The sequence below is a fragment of the Panthera leo genome, chromosome A3 (genome assembly GCF_018350215.1).
Source record: "Panthera leo isolate Ple1 chromosome A3, P.leo_Ple1_pat1.1, whole genome shotgun sequence".
NCBI classification, from domain to species: Eukaryota; Metazoa; Chordata; class Mammalia; order Carnivora; family Felidae; genus Panthera; species Panthera leo.
This window is the reverse complement of record NC_056681.1, coordinates 42,656,153-42,682,734: the sequence shown is the minus strand read 5'-3', so window position 1 is coordinate 42,682,734 and position 26,582 is coordinate 42,656,153. Positions and strand designations below refer to the sequence as shown.

Sequence of the window (26,582 nt, the reverse complement as noted above, 5' to 3'; positions counted from 1 at the left end):
TGCAAGGAGTCAGGGAGGATTCCACATGTAAGCTGACTTAAAGCACTCCAAAATAAGGTTGAAAGAAGGAAGACAGTTCCTGACAAAGCAAACCTGGCACAAACAATAAGAGAGGAGAATACAGGAAGAGAAAATGCAGATGTGGACTGGCTTCAAGTGGAAGAGGCCACGAATAGTAGGCTGAGTTTGGAGACACTGGATATTTTTAAAGAGAAAAGAGGACCAGCCAAAAGGCTCATTCGGTAAGCAAGGCAAGAGGTGCCCAAGGCCTTCAGCAGTGTAGTGGGAACAGTACAAGGAGGCGACTGGGTGCCGGTACTGTGAAGGTGCAAACAATTGCACTTGACAACAACTGGCTGAGAGAGGAAAGGTAGAAAGGAAGGAGTCAGAATAAAGTATAGTTCGGTGATTAGCGTTTCATCAAATGCTTACTTTCTCACATCTTTCCAGATGGCAGCTTCAGAGGCTTTGATGTTAAAAAAGTATGGTCTTCTACAGCTAGTAGTGTTGTAGTACTAAATTCTGCCCATGAAAGTAATAAAAAGTCCACCAGGTAAAGTGTATACTTTTAATACTACGGAACTATATACTATCCAACTGTAATAAATAAATATGCTTGGATCTGTTATACCCAGTATACCCCTGAAATTGCACAGATATGGAAGATTAAACAAATGGCCCCTTGATTCTTGATAATGATTTTATAAAGTATAACTAAAACCATGAGGTCAGACAGGGCAACAGGGAGTGCTGGTCTTAGCGCCCAGGACTCCTCTCAACAAGCTGGGAGCTCTTTTACCCTTGATTCGGGGAGTGAAGAGTGCACTGAAAAGCTGAGATAAACATTAGCAGGAGGGGAAAATATGAAATACTCTTAAGTAACTATAGTTTATTAACATCTTGAGGCCAAAAGAAGATAACCTGAGGGGCACCTAGGTGGCTCAGCAGGTTGAGCATCCAACTCTTAATTTCAGCTCAGGTCATTATCTCACAATTCACAAGATCGAGCCCCATATTGGTGCTGCACTGACAGCAAGGAGCCTGCTTGGGATTCATTCATTCATTCTCTCTCTCTCTCTCTCTCTCTCTCTGTCCTGCACCCCACTCACGCTCTCTCTCTCAAAATAAAAAAAAGTTGAAATTAAAAAAAAGTTGAAATTAAAAAAAAAAGTTGAAATTAAAGCACCAGAATTTTGAAATAATGAATCCAGATTACAAAGTGTTTTAATGTTTTTTATTTTTGAGAGAGAGAGAGAGAGAGAAAATATGAGCAGGGGAAGGGCAGAGATAAGAGAGGGAGACGAAGAATCCCAAGAAGGTTCCATGCCATCAGCGTGGAGCCTGATGTGGGGCTCGATCCCAAGCACCACAGGATCATGACCTGAGCTGAAATCAAGAGCTGATCGCTTAACTGAATGAGCCACCCAGGGGCCCCTACAAAGTTTTCTAGTACCAATAAGGATAGGGGCAATTCTCCCTCTCCCTCTGCCCCTTCCCCAGCTCACATGCACTCTTTTCTCTAAAATAAAAAAAAGGTAACTTCATTTTATGTAATATTACACATTACCATTCCATATGAATTTTATAATTAATTGGGAATATATGTTTTAAATAAAGTCAGATATGTAATTTTTTACTTTACTATGTTCTCTTTCTCATAAACAGAATTTGGAAGATTTAATCTTAGAAGACTTTTTAAACAGAGGAGAAAGCATACTGAATCTCTTACTCAAATCTTGTAACAATGAGCAAGTTAGTTAGCTTCTCTAAACCTCACTTTCATCATCTGCAAAATATGAGTCATGATCATCCTACCTCAAGAGGACTGAACACACAATACAAGTACATCACCTAAATACAGTGCCTGTCAATGGTACCATTCAGTAACTGAGGAGTCATGTTATTCTTAACCAGAAAACCTGGTCAGAGCTTCTTCAACTCCTTTTAGCTACCAATGTGGCTAATTTTTAATGAAGCCTTTGGGGAGTGGAAGGCTATGGATAGAAGAAATCCAGACAGGGGTGCCTGGGTGGCTCAATTGGTTGAGCATCCGACTTTGGCTCAGGTCATGATCTCGCGATCTGTGGGTTCGAGCCTCGTGTCGGGCTCTGTGCTGACAGATCAGAACCTGCTTCGGATTCTGTGTCTCCCTCTCTCTCTGCCCCTCCCCCGCTCATGCTCTGTCGCTCTGTCAAAAATAAGTAAAACATTAAAAAAAAAGAAAAGAAAAGAAATCCAGACAGCTTAAAACTTGTATTTGAAACAGTCATTTCCATCTGTTCCCTGATAACCAGAACTACAAACTAAACCATACTGACATTTGACGTATGTTTCCTCTTCCGTCCCATAACTACTGAATGGCTGCAGAGCAAAGACACGCAAGGGCAAAGCTTAACAGCCCTCTCAAACAGTCACGATTCAGTTACACTACCTCTTACTATGCTGCTAGGCAGAGCTACCACTTACATGCCTAAGTCAAAAAAATCTACAGTGATGAAAACTGGGGCCTGTGGGGCAAGGTAAAAGGCTGTTCTAAAATTTGTCCCTACCCTAGTATATATCAGCCAAGCAAGCACATAGCAAATCCTCAATCACTTAAGTTCAAAATATCTGGAGTTGTTAAGTACAGTTTTAAAGATTGTGCCTTGCTTAAGGGTGCAAGACAAGAGCTAAATTCAAGTTCATGGTCCACTAGCCAAGGGATGTGCCTGCAGGGCTTCAATTGTTTGAAGGAGTGCCATCTACCAGTCTCCTGAGGCCACATCACCAGAGGGAACACCATTCCGTAATTTGCACAAAGTAACTACGTAAACTATCGGCAATCCAGAAAGAAATCCAAGTTAACTCTCTGCCTCAATACACTCATTCATTCCTGAAAACAATTTCCAACTACGGAAGTCCTTCATTCACCTCATAGCAAGGCACAGTGTCCTTGAGACAGCCTACGCAGACTGAACAGCAATTCTACCAGCTATATGTTACTTTTATTTTAAAGAGTTCCGCTAAAACAAATTTTATGTTTATACCTTACTCAGTAGGGAAAAAATTCAATCAATATCCTAAACTCTATGAAACACTACCCACACCCCATCAAAAGAAAACAGAAAACAAAACCTTACAGAAGTCATCTCAACAGTGAAAGTGGATTAGATACAATGCCTAGCTGCATAAAGTAATCCATGTCATTCGTACTGTGCGCAATTGTATAGACAATGCTAACCAGATTTGTCAACTGATTTCCCGCCACAACTGGGAAGCAGAAAGTCAGAAGGGGAGGGTAGGAAGAGTGGGAACAATAAGTTTTATAAGCATGGTAGAGAAAATAAAACTCCCCACTTCTCACTAAAGGACTAGACAGAAAAATGGGAGGTAGGAGGGCAAGCCAGGGACAGTAAACACACTGGCAGACAGTCTTATGCTTTTACTGTTTTCTTTTTAGAGTTTCCAACTTTCTTCAGGATAAAATCCATGCCATATCAAGCTCTTTATGGCCTACTGCTGCAGCCTCTTTTCCCACTTGTTCCTGACACATTCCCCTTAATTCCAGCCATGTACAATTCTTTGCGATTCTCTTGAATACACCATGTTCTCTTGAAATGCTTCATCATCCTTCTCTTCATCTGGTTAAATCCCTCAGGGCTCAGCTCAGGCATCACATCCTCTGGAAAGGCAACTCTTACTTGGTCCTTCAATCACCACCTCTAATCTAAATCACATGATCCTTCTATGTACTGACACGAAATACAATTATTTCTATCACAGTACTACCTACTACTGTGATTAACTGTCTATTGTTTGTGTGATTCTCACTTAGTGCTCCTTAACTCAGGATCTTTTTTTTCAACCCTACTTCGAATCAGAACTATCATCTACTTTCACAGGTTTTGAACAATGATTATCCCATAAAATTTTTACAAAATGTACCATCGCCTTCAGGGTATTTTTTTCCATCCTTTATAGTACAATTCTTCAATTTATACCAAGGAAAATCATCCATCTCAAAACTTTAGTATTTTCAGGAAAAAATAAAGCAAAAAAAAACCCTCTAAGTAATTTTTATTGATCTCTATTGGAATGTTTTGGTCTTGATGAGATCTGCTATTATGGTCTTTTTCCTAAAGATACAGAACTTTAGTCCTGTGAAATACTGTTTGCATAAATCCTCATAACTGATAAAGAAAGTTGTAAAGAGAAAAAAATTTTACACTATTTGACTTATAAGTGACAACTCATTATCTACCACATCATGAAAACATGAAGGTCTTCATGATAATATTGAAAGAGTTCTTTTGAGCTATAAATTGGCATATAACATTAATCTCAAGTGCACAGCATGATTCAATACTTGTGTACACTGTGAAATGATCACCACGATAAGTCTAGTTAACATCCATCACCACACAGTTACAATTCTTGTCTTATAAGAACTTTCAAGATTTACTCTTCTGGCAACTCTCAAATATGTAATACAGCATTATTAACTATAGACACCATGCTGTACATTACATCCCCATGACTTATCTGATAACTGGGAAGTGTGTACCTTTCGACCACCTTCAACCATTTGACCATCTTTAACAACCACCAATCTGTTTTCTGTATCTAGGAGTTCAGGGTGGGGGGTGTTTTGTTTTGTTTAGATTCCACATACAAGTGAGATCATCCAGTATCTGTCTTTTTCCCTGTGACTTATTTCACTGCACATAAGTTCCACCCATGTTGTCACAAATGACAATATTTTTTTCTATGGTTAAATAATATTGAAGAATTCCTGTGTGTGTGTGTGTGTGCGCACACGCGTGCCACATTTTCTTATCCAGTCATCAATCCGTGGACATTTAGGTTGCTCCCATGCCTCGGCTACGGTAAATAATGCCGCAATGAACACGGGGGTGCATTTATCTCTTCAAATGTTTTTGTTCCCTTTGGACAAATACCCAGAAGTGGAGTTGCTGGTAGTTCTATTTTTAATTTTTTGAGGAATCTCCATATTGTTTCCCATAATAGCTGTATCAATTTACATTCCCACTAACAGTGCACCAGGGTTCCCTTTCCTCCACATCCTCATCAACACTTGTTATTTCTTGTCTCTTTGATAATAGCCATTCAACATATATATGGTCAATTCATTTACAACAATGAAGCCAAGAACATACATTGGAAAAAGGACAGTGTCTTCAATAAATGGTGTTGTTAAACTGGACAGCCACATACAAAAGAATGAAACTGGACCACTGTCTTATACCATACACAGAAATTAACTCAAAATGGATTAAAGACCTGAATGTTAAGACCTGAAGCAGTTAACACTAGAATTAAAAAACAGGAGATAGGCTCCTTCACATAGGTCTTTGTGATTTTTTCGTTTAACACCAAAAGGCAAGGCAACAAAAGCAAAAATAAACAAGTGGGACTACATGAAACTAAAATGCTTCTGCACAGCAAAGGAAACCATCAACAAAATTAAAAAGCAACCTACGAAATGGGAGAAAATTTTGGCAAATCATATATCTGATAAGGGGTTAATAGCCAAAACATATAAATAACTTATACAACTCAATAGCAAAAAAGGCCAACAATACAATTTAAAAATGGGCAGAGGATCTGAATAGACATTTTTCCAAAGACCTGGATGACCAACAGATGAGCAAGTGCTCAACATGAGTAATTATCACAGAAATGCAAATTAAGACCACAATGAGATATCACCTTAACTCTTAGTATCTTTATCAATTCCCTGTCCAACATATACACACAATCTCCCATCTACCCAGAATTGTGAAGCTGCCTAATGTTTACTTAACCAATACAAGTTCTCTCCTTAGTATTGTTTTAAAAGTCACAAATTATCATTTTTTAAAACTGATATATAAGTACCGTTTAATTTCTGAATGCTGAAGAGACATTAATGTGTAAAACGACCAATATGCAAAGAACATAACCTTTAAGAAATCAATATCCCATAAAGCACATTGACACATTTCACAAGTTGTGCAATCTACACCCTTGTTAAATAGGTGTTTGATTCCACAATTGAAAAACTAAGGGCACTATTTAATAATAAGGTGTGTATCTATCAGTAGTAGCTTTACCAAGGTGGAGAGAATGACTATTTCAAGCCATTTATCAATATTAGGAAAAGAAAAAGATCTCATTGGCCTTACTCTTCACTAAGACAGGAAACAATTAAAAAAGGACTCTATTCCTCAACTGGGGAACAGAATACTACCCACAGTAAAAAGGAGAAACTGCTGATGCACAAATGCTTTATGCTAAGTGAAATGAGGCCTAACTCAAAGTATCTGCTTGGGTAATTCCATTCGTAGGACATTCTTGCAAAGGTGAAATTATAGGGACAAAAAACAAATCAGTGGTGGTTGGTGGGAAGAAAGATTAACAGAAGAAAAATTTTTGGAGTGAAGGAACTATGCTGACTGTCATGGTAGTTACACAACTGTATACATTTGCAAAAACTGAAAAACTTACACTAAACACGGTGACTTTTCCTTAACATAAATTATCCTGAATGGAAGAAATTATACATTACTTCTAGTCTTTACTTCAAGTAACAATATAAAAAATATTCCACTCCCATTTGAGAAAGATCATTTTGAACACATAATAAGCTAAAGGCAAAAGATTTCTCTTTGGTTTAACAATTTGGCTTCTCTCTGGATAATTAGCTAGTATGTCAATGAACCTAAGAGAGGAAACAGATTTGATGTTGTTGGTTAACCTTTTTTCCCACGGTCGCACTCCATTTCTAAGCCCTACCAGCCCCTCCTTAAATGTGTATTTCAAATCTATTCCTTCTTCTCTACTCTTAACATCTCATATCACTCTCAAGATTAAAAATATTCACCAATTCCAAAGCACCTACAAGGTAAAGTCCATATTCATTAACAGAGCATAGAAGGCCCTTTATTATCAGAACCAACCTACTTTTCCAGAGTCATCTTCCACCATTAAGTAACTGTTTAACTCACTCTTAGCTTTCAGAAAGCAATTAGGCCATTTAATTTAAGAGCCTTAAAATAATCCAAACCCTTTGACACTTTAACCTGGTAATTTCACTTCGAGAAGTTTATTCTGGGGGAATAATCTGCATACTAAAAACCAGATAGTTCAAACAGAAACAGGAGAATTGCAAAGTATAATATATCCACAGGACAGTTTCTAATGCAACCATCAAAATCACGTTTATTTAAAAACATGGGGGAAACATTATTTGCTTTAAGTGAAAAAAGAAAATGAATATAGTTTTATGTATAGTGTTTCTCAACTGTATAAGACAGTATAGAGAAAAGGAAGGGAATTTTATCTCCAAGAGTGGGAATGTAAGTGATTTTTATCTTCTAGCTTTCTGTATCTTCCAAGTTTCCTAAGAGCTTATTTTTTAAATTGGACATATATATACACATACACAAACTTTTTGATTCAGTGACTGCATAACTAGAACTCTATTTTAAAGAATAATGCAGGGGCTCCTGGGTGGCTCAGTCGGTTAAGCATCCGACTTCAGCTCAGGTCACGATCTCAAGCACTGGGTTCTCTGCTATCAGCACAGAGCCCCCTTCAGATCTTCTGTTCCTCTCTCTCTCTCTCTCCCTCCCCCATTCGCTCTCTTTCAAAAAGCAAACATTAAAAAGAAAAAAAGATTCCCTCTCAAAAAAATAAAGTAAAATAGTCATTTTTTTTTAATTCAAAGTTTTTAAAGACATATTTAATATGCCATAAAATTTCACCCATTTAAAAGCATAAGTTCAGCGGGTTTTAGTATATTCAAAGTTGTACATCCATCACAATCTAATTTTAGAACATTTTGAACACACAAAAAATTGCTCTGTAGTGAGCAATCACTCCTCTTTCCCAGTCTCACACACCTCAGACCTGTCCTACCACTAATTTGCTTCCTGTCTCTTAAGATCTATCTATCCTGGATATTGTATATAAATGGAACTCTATAACGTAGTCTTTTTTGACTGGTTTCTTTTACTCAGCATGTTTTCAAGGTTCATCCATGTTGCAGCATGAATTGGTACTTCATGTCTTTATCTTGCCAAATAATATTTGATTGTATGGATATACTACATTTTATCTTTCCAATCATCAGCTGATGGAACTTTGGGTTGTTTCCACTTTGAGGCTACTATGAATACTACTACTATGTACATTTACATTCATGTACAAATTTTTATGTAGACATGTCTTTTCAGTTCACTTGGTATATAACTAGGGGTGAAAGTGCTGGGGTCAATGGCAACTTCCAAGCTTAACCTTTTAAAGAACTGGCAAAGCATTTTCCAAAGTGGCTGCACTACTTCACATTCATTCCCACCAGCAATGTATGAGGGTTCCTACTTTTCCACAGCCTTGCCAACATTTATTACTCTTGTCTTTTCTATTATAGCCATCTTAGTGGGTACGTAGTAGTGCCTCGTTGTGGTTTTGATTTGCATTTCCCTAATGGCTAATGATTTTGAGCATTGTTTCGTGCGCTTATTGACTATTTGTATATCTTCCTTAAGGAAATGTCTATTCAAAGCCTTTGTCTATATGACTGGATTGCCTTTTTACTACTGAGTTGAGATACTCCTTGATATATTCTATTTTTTTTTAATTTATCTATTTATTTATTTTGAGAGAGTGTGCACAGTAGGGGCAGAAAGATAGAGACAGAGATAGAGACAGAGATAGAGACAGAGATAGAGACAGAGATAGAGACAGAGAGAGACAGAGAGAGACAGAGAGAGAGAGAGAGAGAGAAAGAGAATCCCAAACAGGCTCCACACTGTCAGTACAAGGAGCCTAATGCGGGGCTGAAACTCACGAACCTGGGAGATCATGACCTGAGCCAAAATCAGGAGCCACCCAGGCACTCTGTACACTTTGATATATTCTAGATTCAAGCTCCTTGTCAGACATGATTTGCAAATATTTTCTCCCATTCCATGGGTTGCATTTTTGCTTTCTTGATGGTGTTCTCTGATGCAAGAGTCTTTAATTCTAGTGGCTCAGTCTTGGTTTCCGCTCAGGTCATGATCTCACAGTTCAGGAATTCAAGCCCGACATTGGGATCTGCACTGACAGTGCAGAGCCTGCTTAGGATTCTCCTTCTCACCCCTCTCTCTCTCTGCCCCTCTCGCACTGTCTCTCAAAAAAAAAAAAAAAAAAAAAAGCATTGCATTCTAATAAAGTCCAATTGTTCTATTTTTCTCTGGTCACTTGTGCTCTTGCTTATAAATGCCAAGAACATTGCCCAAACCCCTCTTCCAAAAAACAAACAAAAAAACCCTGTCTAACCCAAACTCATAAAGATCTATGCCTACATTTTCTTTTGGGAGTTACACAGCTTTAGCTCTTACATTTACGTCTAGAAGCCACTTTGAGTTAAATTCTGTATATAGTGTGAAGCAGGGATCCAAATTCATTCTTTCACATGTGGATATCCAGTTGTGCCAGCACCACTTGTTGAAGACACTATTTCCCCCCGCACTGAATTACTCGGCACCCTTGTCACACTGGGACATGAGAAATAAAGGATATAAAACTGTTACAGATGAACTCCACTGTGTGAGAAAAATCTATATTGACGATCTCTGGATATTCACTTTCTCCCTTACTTCCATTATAGTACTTATTACAATCTGCAATTATCTTATTCATGTGTTTACTTATTCCTTACCTATCTCCCCCATTAGAATGTATACTTCATAGGGACAGGGACTTAGTCTTGTATACTGTTGAATCTCCAAAGCCCACTACAGTACCTGGTTCCTAAAAGGTACCAAGCAATTATTTACTGAAATAATGAGGATACATTTAAAAATGATCCGGAAGAAAATGCACCAAGTGTTAATACTTTGGTTGGAATTGCCATTACAAGTAAATTTTTAATGTTTTACAATGTACATACATTATTATAATAACCACATATGAAATTAGGTACTCTAAAAATGGAAAATACCTCTGGATCAATTTGTTATTCCTCAAAGTTCTAAGAACCTCACTCTTTGCCAAACGATCTTATTTTAGATTCTTTTCTAGTCCCCAGCACATGACACCACCAACTACCAACTACCTAACACCTCTGGTCTTAAGAGTAAGTTATCCTTGATGTCTTTCTCTTAAACCACACACCCAAATTATCAGTTGGTCCTGTCAGCTCTACCTCCAAAATATGTATCTGATCTAAGCACTGCTCATTTGCCCACTCCTAACAATTCCAATCCAAGCCACCACCATCAACTGGATGAACAGCAACAGTCTGTTAGTTAGTCTTTGTCCCACTTGCACATCTCCACAGGAGTCAACTCTATCTTATGCCACTACTTAACACCTTAACACCTCCCCCCACCACACACGCAATAGCTTCCTCGAGCAATGAGAATTAAATTCACGTTCCTGACGTTGGTCTGTAAGCTCTTCCTGTTCCAGCTCTCGCCAACAATCCATTTCCTACTTTTCTGTCCCCCTTTTACTGAATTCCAGCTACACAAACCTTTTTTTGTCCTTGGCATGTCAAGTTCGTTCTCTTCTCAAGGCCTTTCTACTTATAGAGTTCCTTCGGCCTGAACTGCTCTTCACATGGTTATTTTTTGCCATGCAAGTCTTAGCTGAAATGTCACCTCCTAAGAGGCCTTCCCTAACAATCTGGCTAAAAGAAGCCAACTCTTCTAGCACTGCCTATTGATGACACTATTTCCTCCGTACCACTTAACAATTCTCTGACATGATCTTGCCATTTTGTTTTTCTCTCCCCGTCCCCTGCCCCATTAGAAGGTAGCTTCTACAAATAGAGGACTTTTTTAGTACTATATCCCTAGTACCTGGATCAGTTTTTAGTCCATAACAAGTTCTCAATTATTTATTGAATAAATGGTTGCTATTCTAAATCTTGAGGGTGAAGAACTGTTTGATTATACATTAATTTCTTTGGGAAAAATACTAAGAGTGGAAGACAAGATATTTTTACATTAAGAATTAAATCACCTGAGACACTACCTCACATCAGTAAGAATGACTAGTATCAAAAAGACCAGGAATAACAGGTGTTGGTAAGGATGTGGAGAAAAGAGAACTCTCAGGCACTTTTGGTGGGAATGCAAATTGGTGCAGCCACTATGGAAAACACTATGGAGGTTCCTCAAAAAGTTAAACATACAGCCCAGTAATTCCACTTCTGGGTATTGACCAAAAGAAAACAAAAACACTAACTTCATTAAAAGATACATGCACCTCTACATTTACTGCAACATTATTTACAACAGCCAACATATGGCAACAACTTAAGTATCCATTGATAAATGGATAAAATGATGTATATGTACACACACAGATTACTCCACTGTACAAAAAAATGAAATCTTGCCATTGACAACAACACAGATGGTCCTACAGGGTATTATGCTAAGTGAAACAAGTCAGGGAAAGACAAATACCATATGATTTCACTCATAGGTGGAATCTAAAAAACAAAGCAAACAAAAACAGACACAGACTCATACACAGAAAACAAACTGGTGGTTGCCAGAGGGGAGGAGGATGGAGATGGGTGAAATAAGGGAAGGTGATTAAGAGGCACAAACTTCCAGTTATAAAATTAAAAAAAAAAATTAGTCACAGAGATGTAAAGTACAGCATAGGGAATATAGTCAATAGCTTTGTAGGACAGACAATAACCACTTACAGTGAATATTTCCTAATGCAGGTAACTGTCACATCATTATGTTATTATACATGTGAAAATAACATAAATTGTATGTTAACTATACTTCAATTTCTAAAGTCAAGTTACCTGAAAAATAAAATTTAAAAGTAGACCATAAAATAAAGTTGATCATATATAATTTAAACAAAATTAGTTTTAAAACTAATCAAACAATTGGAAACATGTTCTAATGCATTCCCTTCCACCCTTTTCATTGTATCTACAATTGCTGAAGCATGTGATGGTATAATCAGAATATAAAGAAAAAAAGACTGTTAATCTAATTAGGATCTAGGGGTGCCTGGGTGGCTCAGTCAGTTGAGCGTCCGACTTTGGCTCATGTCATGATCTCATGGTTCACAGGTTCGAGCCCTGTGTCAGACTCTATGCTGACAGCTCAGAGCCTGGAGCCTGCTTTGTGGATTCTGTCTCCCTCTCTCTGCCCCTCCCCTGCTCATGCGCGCGCGCATGTGCTCGTTCTCTCTCTCTCTCTCTCTCTCTCTCGCTCTCTCTCTCTCTCTCAAAAATAAATAAAACATTAAAAAAAATATTTTTAAGTAATAATGAGGATCTAACGTTGTTTAATGTCATTTCATCCAACACTGATAAGCACTTTACTATATACCAGGCACTGCTTTTAAATTACTTATATGCATCACCCAAATGCTGTGATGGTAGGTACTCCCATTTGGAGAAATAACGAAATCGAGGCATAGCATAATCAGTAACTTACCTAAGGTCACAGATAGTAGGTGGCAGAGCCAAGATTCAAAAACCCTAGGTAGTCCCACTCCAAGCCCATGCTCTTAACTGCTTCTCAGTATAGTTTAACAGAAATGATAACAATACCTACCTCACTGGGTTACTATAAAAACTGAGAGAAAGTATAACACAATGCCTGTCACATATTAAATACTTATAAATTTTTAAAGACATTATTTCTTGTTCTTTCATTTGTTAGGCTTTCAAGTGCTTTTCTATGGTTCAGGATGCCTCAATGAGCATCAAATACCATTATTGTTTCATTTTCAAGGGAAGAAAGGGAGCTGGCATTTATTGAGGAATTTCTGTATGCAAGAATTATTTTAGGGGTGCCTGGGTGGCTCAGTCAGTTAAGCGGCCGACTTTGGCTCAGGTCATGATCTCGCGGTCCGTGAGTTCGAGCCCCGCGTCGGGCTCTGTGCTGACAGCTCAGAGCCTGGAGCCTGTTTCAGATTCTGTGTCTCCCTCTCTCTGACCCTCCCCTGTTCATGCTCTGTCTCTCCCTGTCTCAAAAATAAATAAACGTTAAAAAAAAAAATTAAAAAAAAAAAGAATTATTTTAAAGGTACTACTCTAATAATACTTGCCTTATCTCAAAGGATTTTCACTGTAAGACTCAAATTGTAATGCAGTATACAAAGGGGAGGTACTATTCAATTAGTTTAGTACTTAAAACTTAATTTCCAGGGGTGCCTGGGTGGCTCAGTTAAGCCTCTGACTTCGGCTCAGGTCATGATTTCACGGTTTGGCAGTTCGAGCCCCATGTCGGGGTCTGTGCTGACAGCTCAGAGCCTGGAGCCTGCTTCAGATTCTGTGTCTCCTTTTCTCTCTGTCCCTACCCCGCTCATGCTGTGTGTGTGTGTGTGTGTGTGTGTGTGTGTCTCTCTCTCTCTCTCAAAAATAAACTTAAAAAAATTTTTAAATAAAAACCTTAATTTCCATTGAATTAAAAAAAAAAGTATGTGGGAATAGAAAGTATAAAAAAGAATCCATATCCATGGGAACCTGTCCCTGTCATAATTACAAATGCCCTCTCACTAACTCATGTTCATTCAGGACCATCTGTTGTGGGCCTACTATGAGAAAGGCATCTTGATACTGAAAAAACCTTTTCTTAAGGAGATCAACAGTCTAGTTCTACAAAACATCTTAAGTGCCATAAAAGAAATTCACATGCTATCTTAGCCCTGCTTCTTAGACATGTACAGAAATGCAAAGAAGTAACATAGTATTGATACCCATATTAACTTCCCTTTACAAATTAAATAGGCTAATCCACAAAGTCTGAGGTTTGTCCATTAAGTTAGCCACTACCCACTTGTGGTTTAGTGAGTCTGTTAAACGTGACTGGTATGACTGAGGAGCTGCATGTTTAAATGATATTTTATTTTAATTAACTAAAATTTTAAACTGATTACCAATACCATTATACTAGAAAACTTATAAGCATGCATTGAACAACTTAGGTATGTGAATCTACTTTTTCAACTGTACAATTTATATCTAAATACAGATCAAATGCTTCCAGTGAAAACTGAGTATTTGAATTAAAATGTGCTATATGTGTAAAATATATGCTGGATTTCAAATAATTTGTATGAAAAAATAATGTGAAATGTCTCATTTCTTATATTGATTAAATGTTGATATGACATATTGGGTTAAATAAATTTCATTCTTTTTTGTATGTTTTTAATAGGGCTAGTAGAATATTTAAAAGTATACATTAACTTGCATTTTATTTCTATTCAAAAACCCTGGTCTAAAGATTACTTACAACATTCTTAAAACAAGTTTTCAATGATTTGAGGATTCCTCAGAGTTCCAGAGCTTCAAAAACTGACTTAACAGATTGCTTCCTAACAAACTGAAGGAATCTTACCTGTATTTGCCTGCACTTTAGTTTTAGCTCTAGCACTATATGAAAATTCCACCACCGTCAAAAATGCCCATGAAACCATTTAAAAATAAACGCTAATTACATTTACAGGTTGGCAGTTTTCTGAAAGCATGCCAATATGCATTTTTCAACAAAAATGTTGAAAAGAGTAAATAGTCTTCCTTTGATGTAATCCAAAAACACACACAACTTAGTTTCAAATATGGGGTTCCTGCTATAGTATGCACTGAAGTTTGTCTTTGAAGTGCTCATCCTATGCCCTGTTGCAACAGAACAAGAGTTCTTTGACACACCTCCCTCATGTTAACAAAAAGCCAAAATCTCAGCTTTTCCTCTGCTTTTTCATATTCCAACTACATATTAAAACCTGAATTTTAGGGGCGCCTGGGTAGCTCAGTCAGTTGAGCGACTGACTGGTTCAGGTCATGATCTCATGGTGAGTTCAAGCCCCCCCATCAGGCTCTGTGCTGACAGCTCAGAGCCTGGAGCCTGCTTCACATTCTGTCTCCCTCCCTCTCTCTCTTCCCCTCCCCTGCTTGCGCTCACCCACTCTCTCTCAAAAATAAACATTTAAAAAAATTTTTAACCTGAACTTTAAACATGTTTAAAAAAATTTTTTTTAATATTTCTTCATTTTTGAGAGAGAGACAGAGCATAAGTGGGGGAGGGACAGAGACAGAGGGAGACACAGAAGCTGAAGCAGGCTCCAAGATCTGAGCAGTGAGCACAGAGCCCAACACGGGACTCGAACCCATGAACTGTGAGATCATGACCTGAGCTGAAGTCGGATGCTTAAGTGACCGAGCCACCCAGGTGCTCTGAATCACATTTTTACTTAAATCAATCACCTTTTAAAGATCTACACAAAAACTGATTCAATTTTAACATTCCAAAGCAAATCACAGAATAGGGTTAACAATACGTAAGCATTACAGTATCAGCTACTAGAAGACTTTTAGAGTTACAAATCACTCTAGACTAAAAACTACTCAACTCTATGGGGGATCCTTGTACAGAAGACTCCAAGATGAAATAAGTAACAAGTCTGTCAAAGTATTAGTGAGATGAACCAATCTGATGTTTATTTTGCTATACTTCTCCCAATGTAAACTTTCAAGAAAAATTAACACCAGCACAATTCCAAGTGAAAACTCACTTCCAACATCAAGGAGGCGGGGAAGAAAAACTGTGATTAAAATATTTCTGAAGCGTTAGATGTAAATCTTTGAGTACATCTTTCACAGACAATGTAGAGAGAATATTATGCTACAAGAGAAGGAAGCTCAAAATACTTAAATAACAATCTTCTATTTATTAGTCTCTCTGGTTTAGATATGCAAATCCCAAGCAGTACAACAAAAAACAGACTAGGCCTAACTACTCAGAGGCCAGAGCCTTGCTGTGTAGAAAAAAGCAACACATACGTGTTAAATCCAGTTTTTTTAATTTCAAGAGTTTTTTCTAATTTCACCTGTGCTGTTCATCTCAAATATCTTAGTTATTACTAAAAGAAACTAAAGTTACATTAACATAAAAATGATAATGTTTGGAGTCTTTCTGGATAGGAAGTTAAACACCTCTTGATTTAAACCAATTCTATTGGTGAAATACAATCAATTATTTGTTTTGTTTTGCTTCTTTAATAGACTATTTTTAGGGACATTTTGAGTGCACAGCAACATTGAGTGGCAAGCAGAGTTTTCCCATATATCCCTAGCGCTTGTTTGGCTTTAACATTTTGGCTGGATGAATTACCCAAGAAAAAGAAAGAGATAAGTATAAAGCAGAGGATGTTAATCACCAGGGCCGCTGGCAAAGATGGAACTCTACCCTGAATCACTTTGCATTCTACCACTACCAGGGCCTGACAATGGCAGGTGACTAGAATTAAGGGTCTTTATTCTGTTACTTAGCAGCTACAGAGGCATGCAAAGAAACGTAGGTGCCATAGAAGGATATTAGTCTTCAATATGCAGTTCTGACATTGACAATCATGTTCTTGTAGATTTTTTTTCCTTAAACGTTTATTTTTGAGAGAGTATGCAAGCGGGGGAGGGGCAGAGAGCAAGGGACAGAGAGAATCCCAAGCAGGCTCTGTGCTGTCAGCGCAGAGCCCAACACAGGGCTCAAACCCACAAACGATGAGATCATGACCTGAGCCGAAATCAAGAGTCAGATGCCTAACTGACTGAGCCACCTAGGGGACCCTTGTGTATTTTCTTTTAATGCTAGATTTAATGCTAGGCTCCACAAATAAGCCTAGACGAAGATGTGATGAGTATTTACATAACGTCAGGTTCACCAGAAGGGCATGCATGTAAAAACACTGGCTGCAACAAAGAAAGATATTTTTTTTTTTTAAATTTTTTTTTTTTTCAACATTTTTAATTTATTTTTGGGACAGAGAGAGACAGAGCATGAACGGGGGAGGGGCAGAGAGAGAGGGAGACACAGAATCGGAAACAGGCTCCAGGCTCCGAGCCATCAGCCCAGAGCCTGATGCGGGGCTCGAACTCACGGACCGCGAGATCGTGACCTGGCTGAAGTCGGACGCTTAACCGACTGCGCCACCCAGGCGCCCCAAACAAAGATATTTTACTACTAATCAGAGAAATGCAGGCTAAAAGAGTAAGAAGTCATTTCACACCCATCAGACTGGCAAAGGTTTTAAGTCTCATAACACCAAGTGGTGAAAAGAAATGGAGAAAACAGACAAATGTAGCCAATGGGATGCAAACTAGAACCACCTGTAGTAGAACAAAAAAGGCATACGCATACCCTCTAATCCAGGACTTCCACTTCTAGATCTATACTGAGAACACACTCACTGGGGCTACAGAAGTAACATAAAACATGGAAACCGTCTGCTGCAAAACTGTTTAAGTAGACAAAAAGAGATAAAAGAATGGAAACTTGAGGAAATGTTCATTAACAGGGAAATGAATAAACGTATACAATCATAAAAACGGAAACTATTCAACAGTTAATATAAAGAACCACAGCTACAGCTAAAACCAAAAATCAACCCCCTCCCCGAAAACTCACCAAGTTTAATTTTTTTTTTAAGTTGCGAAAGGATACCTAAACCATAGCACTTACATGAAATTTAAAAATACATCAAAATGATATATATTACTACAGATGCACATATGTATAGCTAAAAGTATGGAAATATCAAGGAGAAAGAAATATACTAATTTCAGCTGACTATGTTAAACTTTACCTGAGCCCTGTGCTCCTGGAAAGCAGAGCAGGTTAAGAAATCCACCCCCATCATTTTGTGTTTGGGGAAGCTGGTAAAATAAAGATCCTGCCATTGCTTGCTGAGATTAAGACCTGTCCTCATGGTTCCTCAAGACTCTGTTTTACCTGTCCCAGGTCCTTGTCCTTTTTTTTGAGACATTCCTCATTAATTAACGGTCTCCTAATTGCAATAGCCTGAAAAAATCATCTCCTTAATTGGCCAGCACATTATGTCTTTGACACAGGAGTGGTTACCTCTGGGGAAGGAAGAGAATGGGTTGAGGAAGAAAATATTTAACTGTAATGGTAACACAGAAACCTGAAATGTGGCAAAAAGTTAATCTTTTCTTTTTTGTACAAAGAGACCGGTTATTATGTGTACTTTCTGCTTAAAATGTTTCAAAATTAATTTGTAAATTATGTTAAACCTTGATGTGGAGTCAAAGAAGGTCACAAGTAAACGCTTTACAGTCTGTTTTTTCATGTTAAATAGGCACACGAACACATGCCCAACCTATTTCATTACACTGCTGTAATGTAATGTACAGGCTGCTGTAAGTAAAAGTGTTTTTAGTAATCATCAAGTTGCAGGATACATTTGTAATGTATTCTGAGCCAATTAGCTCAGCTTGTTATAGCAGAGCTCTGACTAGGGCAAGGTTAGATTATCATGTAGACTTTTATTGTTTCTGGGGCAAGACTACACTCCTACTTCCCAGAAAGCTATACAGCTATGCTATAAATGTCATACACCATTGGTTACAAGAGACACTAGGCAAGTCAACATGTAAGATCTCGATCCACACCCAACAGATAGAACTACTAAGCAGATAACCCTAGGAACTTGACGGTAGACAAGTAAATAAGCTTTCCAAGAGGAAGGTGGCACACCAAGTACACACATCAAAGTTTTGTGTGGTTCCTGTGGAGGATAGGCTTTTTTTTTTTTTTTTTTTTTTTGGCACTGTAAACTGAGATTCTGAAAACATGAAATCTCATCTTAAAGTGCCCAAGGTGATCTTTTGAGTTGGTTTCAAATTGCTTTTATTCCCAAGTGCTTCCAGAAGGCTTGTGAGTACCAGGAAGTGATTTTGTTAATGCAGAACAAACCCATCAACAGCTAAAATTTAATCTTAACAAACCAAAAAACCTTAGAAACTTGGAACCTCAGTTTCAAATATAGAGGCAGAGTGCTAAAATCTGGGATAATACAAGAACTTCCAATCTTCACAATATGCTCTGTGCTTATAAGGCTAAATACAAGAGTAATCTTTACAAAAGGTCAGTCTGTATTTTCTGAATCCTATTTGCAAGCATCCAAACAAGAGCTTGTAAGGTCGTCTTGATCTCCCTAAGGCCAACAAGTTTGAAACGTATCTGGAATCCACTCATCTTGGTTAATTTTTATTCCTCCTCCTCCCCCAAGAACCAGTAAACAAAATATTTTAATGCATAGAAATATGGAAGGCTTGAACTAAAACTTAAAGCTAAAACACTTGGTTCTGTTTTCAAATAGAAAATAAAATTTGTATTAAAGAAACTCAAAAAAGAATGTCAAATCATAACTTAAAGCAGGCTCCAACCCACTTCAAAGAACTTTTATCAGAGTGGATGGTCTTAATTTTATAATTCAAAACCCTTAAAGTCTTTTAGTATAAAGTAGTATATACATTTATAATCTTATAGAGGTTTAAAAAAGTCTTAAGGTGCTTCTCCTCTCTAAGCTTACAGATTTAAACCAAAGAACTGAAAACTGAACAATATCAAATTCCTACATCTCCTTACTCATCAAGAAACTACTAGTTAATCTTTTTCTTCCTTGCACTACCTTAAGTAAAAATTAAGTTATTCAGCAAAATTGTTATTCAGCAAAAAACATTCTGTATGCAGTAAACTGGTACCAACTGCTCCCAGGCAGACAGATGCAATAACAGTGTAATATTTCTAGCAAAGTCTGGTAAGCCTTTGCCTGCAAATCATTGACCAAAAATGGTAACAGCCAGTGCAGACTAAAGAAAATGACAAAATGTTCTACTCGATCGTCCAATTAAGAATACTGTTGTACTGCAAACTAGAGACAGTTTATAGAGGGAAATATGTAAATTAAGCCAAGTGTCTGTCCATCACCTAGAATATAAGGGGCATGTTCACTTTTTAGTGACAGGATAATCTGATGGGCTTTTAAAAACCTTTTTCATTCGCTTTTATTAGCATCCCAGCACTATCACTCCTCACACGTTAGGTTCTGGCAGAGACAAACTGTTCACAGGTAAAAAGAAAATTTCTAACCATGCAGGGAGAGACTAGGTAGGGAAGGGTTAAAAGAGCCACTGCCAAGCTCGACAAGCACTACAAGAGTGCTGCTGGAAGCTGATTGCCAGATACGACAAACAAAGCGGCTGCGAGGCCACCCTGTTCTTAATCATACCAGGGTCATACTCGTGATAATCATTCCGCCCTCTAGGGTTGTTCAATAAAGGCCTTATTTTCTTTAATGAGATGGACAGACCTCAGGGGCCGAAACTCGCACGAGTCACTGACCACCTCGGTGCCCGGCTTTGGGGAAACCTGCGCCAACAAGGCCCAGGCCGGATTCCGACGCCCCCCACCCCGGGAAGGCGGACTCCCGGTCGATTTCAGCGAGGGGGTGGCGCTGCTCGACCCTGGCAGGTCGTCCCCAGTCCGGGGCCGCAGGAACCGCGGGGACGAAGCTGCCGGCGGCGGCCTCGCAGCAGCAGCGACCGACGCAGCGGCCAGGAGCCGCCCCGAGGCGCCCCCAGGCGCGGGAGTCCCGGCGGGTCCGCGGGCGGCGAAGCCCGGAGACCCTCCCCCGCCTGGGGATTGCAGCAAGGCCCCGCGTCCTTCCCCGGGCGTGGGCGCGCCTGTCGCCCCTCCGCCCCGACCCCCGCGGTGCCCCAGCGCCCCGGCCCCGTCAGCCCACGCCTCGGGCTCCCTCCCACTCACCATCTTCGCCGCGGCGGTCGCAGAAACGCTAGAAGGGTAGCCGGTCGGCGCCGAGTCTGCGTACTGTCCTCCTCGCCGCAGAAGGAAGGAGCAACCCAGCGAGCAGCCTACGCTAGGCGCGAGCCTACCAGGGGGTGGGTGCGCGAGCGCGCGCCTCGGGCCCAAACGCGGCTGCGCACGCCAAGCGCGGCCCGTCGTTGCTGTGCAACCGGCTAGCCAGGCAGCGCCCCGCCCAGAGGGCGGGCTGAGGATTGCGCCTCACCTTCCGGAGGCTGGGGGACTAGGTCCTGCTCTCACCAGCTCGGCTGCGTGGAGTGGGGCCTTCCTCATCTACTAGCGACGAGGTGGCCCGGCTCGGGCTGGTACCTGCGGGCGAGGGGAGGGCAAAGGATCAAACGGGGCAGGGGGCCCTATCCCCAGCTCTGCCGGCGAGGAGGTGGGGAGGGGGAAGGGTCACGTGGCGCCCCGCCCACTGCGCTGCTGTTGCCCTAACATGGAAATATCCACCTGGCCAGGTGTGCGCCGCCGCTGGAGGCGGGGCCTGGGAGGACGCGGAAGGAGGAGGAGGGAGGAGAGACGAGGCAGGAGGGAGGGCGAGGTAGAGCGAGGTTGACTGGGGACTGGGGAGAACGACGGTGGGCGGCTTTCCCCGAGCAGCAGTCCAGAGGGAGGACCCGGGGGAGCCGAGGAGCGGGCTGCGGCGCCGAAAACGCGTCCCGCATTTTTTTACCTACTTTGGTGCGATTCCCGCCGTCCTCCCCTGATTGGCCCAGCCCGGCACCGTCGGGCCCTCGCGTGAGGGAAAAATCTGCACATTCTTCCCTCTTCCCGAGGCGACTGTGGCCATTCAGAGTGCTCTGTGAGTCACCGCTAATTTCAGGTCTGGAAAAAAACAAGGAGTGATTTGTTTATCTTTGGGAACTGCCCGGGGAAGGAGGCCCGGCGGTCCGCAGGGGTGTGGCTGGGAAACGGCAGAGTTTACTGGGACTATGGCGCCAGCCCCGCCGCTCTGTTTTGGGGGCTTTTAATTTGGGGTTGGGTTTTTTTTTTTTTAATGGGTGGTTACATCACAAACACAATTTTGAGAGAGCCTGAAGGAATCCCAGTGTTTTTCCTGAGGGTGTTTTTGTGGAGAGTAAAGGGAGCAGAAAGAATTTACAACTGGGATGATTACTTTAAGTTTTACTTAATTTAGCCTACCGAGAACATCACGGCCTCTACCAAAATTATTTTAATTCTCCAAATGTGAGGCTTTGGGACAAGACTTTTTTGTTGTTTTTTGTTTTTTCTGGTCACTGTATGAAATCTAGACTGTTGTGTGGCTTTTGTTCTGCCCACTCAACGTAGAAACTTATTTCTCATTACCTCGTCCTGTTTTTTGTTGTTGTTGTTGTTGTTCTTTTCTTTTCCAGCAAAGTTGGGACAATTCTAAGCCTTTACCACCTGATATAAGATTTTGCAGGCCAGAGCAGTGGCCTCAACTTGAAACAGAACTTGTTAAGGTCAGATTTGTGTTTCCCGTCCCCAGAGTTTCTGAGACTGTATCCGAGTGAAGACGCAATAATTTGCATTTCTCACAATTTCCAGGTGATGCTAATGCGGCTGGTTGGGCACCACGCTTTGAGAAGAACGAACCCACCTGTATCACACTGCAGCTGGAACCCTTTGTTTCTCTGCCTGGGACTCAGCGGCCCCTCCACCTGTAAAGTCTTCAAAGAGGAACTCCTGCTGGATGGCTGAGTCAGCCAAGCTCTGGGTTTCAGGGCAGATCATGATCTCACGGTTTGTGAGTTCGAACTCTTGCAGAGTCTGCTTGGGACACTCTCTCTCTCTCTCTCCCTCTCTCCCTCTGCCTCCCTCCCTCCCTCCCTCTCTCTCTCCCTCTCCCCCTCTCCCCCTCTCCCCTGCTTGTGTTCTCTCTCTCTCAAAATAAATAAATGAACTCTAAAAAAAAAAAAAAAAATACAAAAACCAAAAAAAAAAAACTTCAAAGACGTTCAGTCTAGTCCCAAATAGAATCATGCTCATTTAAGGATACAAGCCTGCCTCCTCTAGCTTCTCTTCTGCATTTCATCCTCCACCCTGCCACTAGTGTTCTATCCAAACATAAGAATCTGATCTTGTCGCTTTCCTGCTTAAAATTTTCCAAGACTTCCTCAGCAGGTCATTCTGGCCCTTCCTTCTGCCTCTGGCCTCTCAGCCTACCTTTTCTGCCCTGCCTCCCATATCTTCCAGAGTGCCCAATTTCCTTCCAGACTGAACTTCTCATTCTAGAACCTTCCTTAACTCTAACTGCCATAATTATTGACCTGTTAGTTTCTCAGACTGGAATGTTTCTATTACCCTTCCATCCTGAAAACCTCTGACCACTTCCCCAGGGATCATTAGTGGTTTGTTCTTTAATCCCACATTTCATCACTTCTCAAATCATTAATAAGCATCCAGATCACCTGAGGATCTTATTAAAATGCAAATTCAGGGGTTTAGGGGGTGAGGTCTCAGATGCCCCCAGGTGATTCAGATGCTTCTGGTCCTCAACCCATACTTTGAGTAGTGAGGTCTTATGGTTTTTCCCTAATGTTTGTTACTGTAGACCTGTCATTGTTTATATAAATTTGCCACCACCACCAGTTTAGACTGAGTTCTTTGAGGACAGGGACTGTTTAGGATGTACCTTATATGGATTGGCATCATCCCTGATCTCTAATAGGTGTTGAATACACATTTGTTCAGTATGTGAACCAATATCTAAAAATGTTTTACAATTCATCAGGCAAACTTCTATGTTGGTTCATTATAACCTAAGATGAGCCCCCATTTTTAAGAGTCCCTTAAACTTTAACCTCTGCCTTTACACATAGATTTTCTGGGTCTTTCTATTCTTCCTCATACCACAGAGGAAAACATTTTGACATAAAGCCCCTCCTGAAATACGGATGTATTCCATTGCAAAATTAGAAAACATTTTTCATACTTAATCTGAGCATATACATATAAGCATTTTCATTTAAAAGCAATAATATGGCAGGAAGAATAAAGTATACATTAACGAAGAGCTTAGAGATGTATGTTAATACACTGGAAAAAGTTTTGTTTATTTGCAGGTGGACACAACCCTGTCGTAAACAGTATAGGAAAACTAGTTTCTACCCTGCATCCCTACAAATTCACCTGTTCTCTCTCCCCTTGGGCACCCCCAACTGTCCATTCTATAGTCTCTCCTATAGTTCCCTCCTCTGAAGAAAAGAGGAGGGAACTAATTCTTTTGTTCCCTTTTGTTCCCACTAATTCTTTGTTCTTCTCTAGGTAAGATGTTTTTTCCCTCTTCTTTTAGAATTTTTTTTTTAATCCTCGATTTTCTATAATTTGAAAATGATAGACCTAGGTGTAGTGTTTTGTTCTGTTCTGCGTTTATCCCTCTTGGTGTTCTTTGAGTTTTCTGGGTCTGTGGTTTGGTATCTGACAATAATTTGGTTAAATTATCAGTAATAGTTTCAAATATTTCTTCTGTTCCTTTCTTCTAGTATTACCATTTCGTGTATGTTACACCTTTTGTAGTTGTCCTACATTCGTTGGGTAGTCTGGGTTTTTTTCAGTCTTCATTGTCTTTGCTTTTTGCTTTTGAGGTTTCTGTTGACATATCCTCTAGTTCAGAGATTCCTTTCTCCTCCGTGCCCGATCTACTAATAAGCACATCAAAGGCGTTCTTCATTTCTGTGGGTCTTATTTTGTCTTTTAGTATGCTTTCCAATTTTTTCTTGATAACTGGACATGATGCACTGGGTGAAAGGAACAGCAGTAAGTAGGCCTTTAGTGATGTGGTGAGGTTGGGGTGAGGGGAAGACCATTCTATAGTCCTGTGATTTGGTCTCATTTTTACTGAATCTGCCTCTCGACTGTGAACTTCACAAGTGTTTCTCTGAAACAGGCCGCACACCCCCCACCCCCCGCCCCGCCGCCGTCCTTCCCTCCCCAATCTCTGCCCTTCAGTGGGACAGCATAGCTGGAGTAGGCTGGAGGTGAGGGTCTTCTTTCCCTAGATCAGGAGGTTCTGGTAACTAGTTTCCCCTCAGAGCAGGCCTTGTTAGGACTGAGGCATCTGGTGTATTTCAAGATGGTTCCTTTTCCCCTCCTGCCTTCAGTAGGGGATTTTTCTTTGTCATTTACTGTGGGAACCTGGTAGAGCTGCAGGAGGTGAAACAGATGTTGGGGGGTGGGGGGTCCCCTGTGACTGAGTCTCCCCAGAGTTTCTGTCAGACTTGTCCACATTGAGCCTCCAGCAATTTGTCAGTTACAGCTCAGGTTTTCTTACCCCGCACTGATTCCCAGAGTGGTTTCTACTTGAGTCTCTGCTTTAGGAAGCCATAACTCCCTGTATTTGCCTGTCTTATCTACAGTTTGGGCACAGCAGTCTGCCCTGTGTATTCCTCTCTCCTATGGATCCAAGAAGAGTTGTCTGTTCAGCTTTTTATTTATTGTTAGGACAGAGTAGCAACTTCCAAACACTTTACAGGCAGACCAGGGAAACCTGAAGTCTGCCCCTTTCCTTTTAATTTTTTTTTTTTAAACGTTTATTTATTTTTGAGACAGAGAGAGACAGAGCATGAATGGGGGAGGGTCAGAGAGAGAGGGAGACACAGAATCTGAAACAGGCTCCAGGCTCTGAGCAGTCAGCACAGAGCCCGACGCGGGGCTCGAACTCACAAACCGCGAGATCGTGACCTGAGCCGAAGTCGGACGCTTAACCGACTGAGCCACCCAGGCGCCCCGCCCCTTTCCTTTTAAAGAAGCTTCCCAGAAGTACCAGGCAGGGCTTCTACTTTTATCTCATTGACCAGAATGTAGTGTATGGCTGCCAGGGGCACTGGGAAATGTGGTCTGTTCTCTGAGCAGCAATGTGTTCAGCTAAGATATTGGGATTCCTGTACCTAGACAGGAGGAGAAAGAGGGTACTGGGAGATAACCAGCAGTAACTACCATGGCTAGATACTATTACTCCATTCTACAGGTGAGGTAAGGTGAAGAAATGTTCCTTAGGAATCCAGAGGAATTAGTGATCTTCTCCCAAGCCCATGACCTTTACTGTCAGGCCACGTGACACATCAGTGGTGCTGAACAAAAGACCTGAGCTACCTCTTATTGCTTCCTTAACACTACAGAGGGGGGTTATACAAAATGAAGCAAATGGAAGCTGTAGAAAATACATTCTGGACATTCCTTTATTGTAGCCGGGTCCTCTTGGATCAACTGCCCCAAGGGCCTAGACATCTATTTTAGGAAAGAACTAAATATATTTAAGTATATTCATGGGAACAGCACAGTACTACATGGTAACACTTGATTTCTGTGTTAGTCTTCATGGTAAAGTAAAAGTTACATGCTTTTTTTTATAACATTTTATAACCTTATAAACAATACCGATACGTGTTTTTCAGTTACTGGCGTACTACTTGAATGAAACCATGAGAAATTGGAGTGGAAAGTGGCACAACACTCCTGACCAATGGTTATTCCCCCTCTTGGGTCTTCTGTTCCAAGTTCTGGTGAAAAGTATAGACCCTTTCTCCAGAAAAATAAATACTTGCTCCTACTCACAAAGGTTGGCTTACATTTTCAGGGAGCTCGTGGACTGTCCTGAAGCCCATCCCTTAAACTACATATTTCAGGAAAGGTTTGGGGGGAAATTCTAAAAAGGAAACCTGAGGTAGGGGTGACTGAACAGTCCTACAGTTCCTCCTCCACTGGGTTGCTATCACCCTGGTTATGAGTGCAGCATGACTCTTTCCAGACCCTTACAATACAGAGCATTTAGAAAAACACAGATGGCTTCCAAAATGCATGTAGGACTGCAGCTTGTTTTTGTTCGCTCACTCATTCAGCAGTGTATCTTCGGGATCTATCCTTACTGTCTTCCCATTTTCCAGAAGTAATGGTGCACTCTACAGTTCTGATTGGGTTGCTATACTTCTGAAGAAAGAAAAAGCCACAAAGGATTCAGAAAGG

The 26,582-nt window shown here is 40.5% G+C and overlaps 2 protein-coding genes across 9 annotated transcripts in view; one reads left to right on the top strand and one right to left on the bottom strand.

Moving 5' to 3' along the window:
- The window catches only part of DSTN (destrin, actin depolymerizing factor), a 35,703-nt gene extending 14,904 nt beyond the window's left edge, over nt 1–20,799 (bottom strand). Inside the window, exon 1 of the mRNA XM_042931682.1 lies at nt 20,580–20,799. Within this exon, the coding sequence (XP_042787616.1) occupies nt 20,580–20,582 (3 nt within the window). The 5' untranslated portion in view covers nt 20,583–20,799. The remainder of the gene's footprint in view (nt 1–20,579) is intronic.
- BFSP1 (beaded filament structural protein 1) overlaps nt 20,784–26,582 on the top strand; it is a 70,915-nt gene continuing 65,116 nt past the window's right edge. The window contains exons 1-4 of one of the 8 annotated variants that reach the window (XR_006200574.1): nt 20,964–21,094; nt 21,992–22,081; nt 22,167–22,361; nt 26,015–26,169. The gene's annotated coding sequence lies outside the window, so the exon portion shown is untranslated. The other 7 variants (XR_006200575.1, XM_042931675.1, XM_042931677.1 and 4 more) reach the window with 7 other exon arrangements.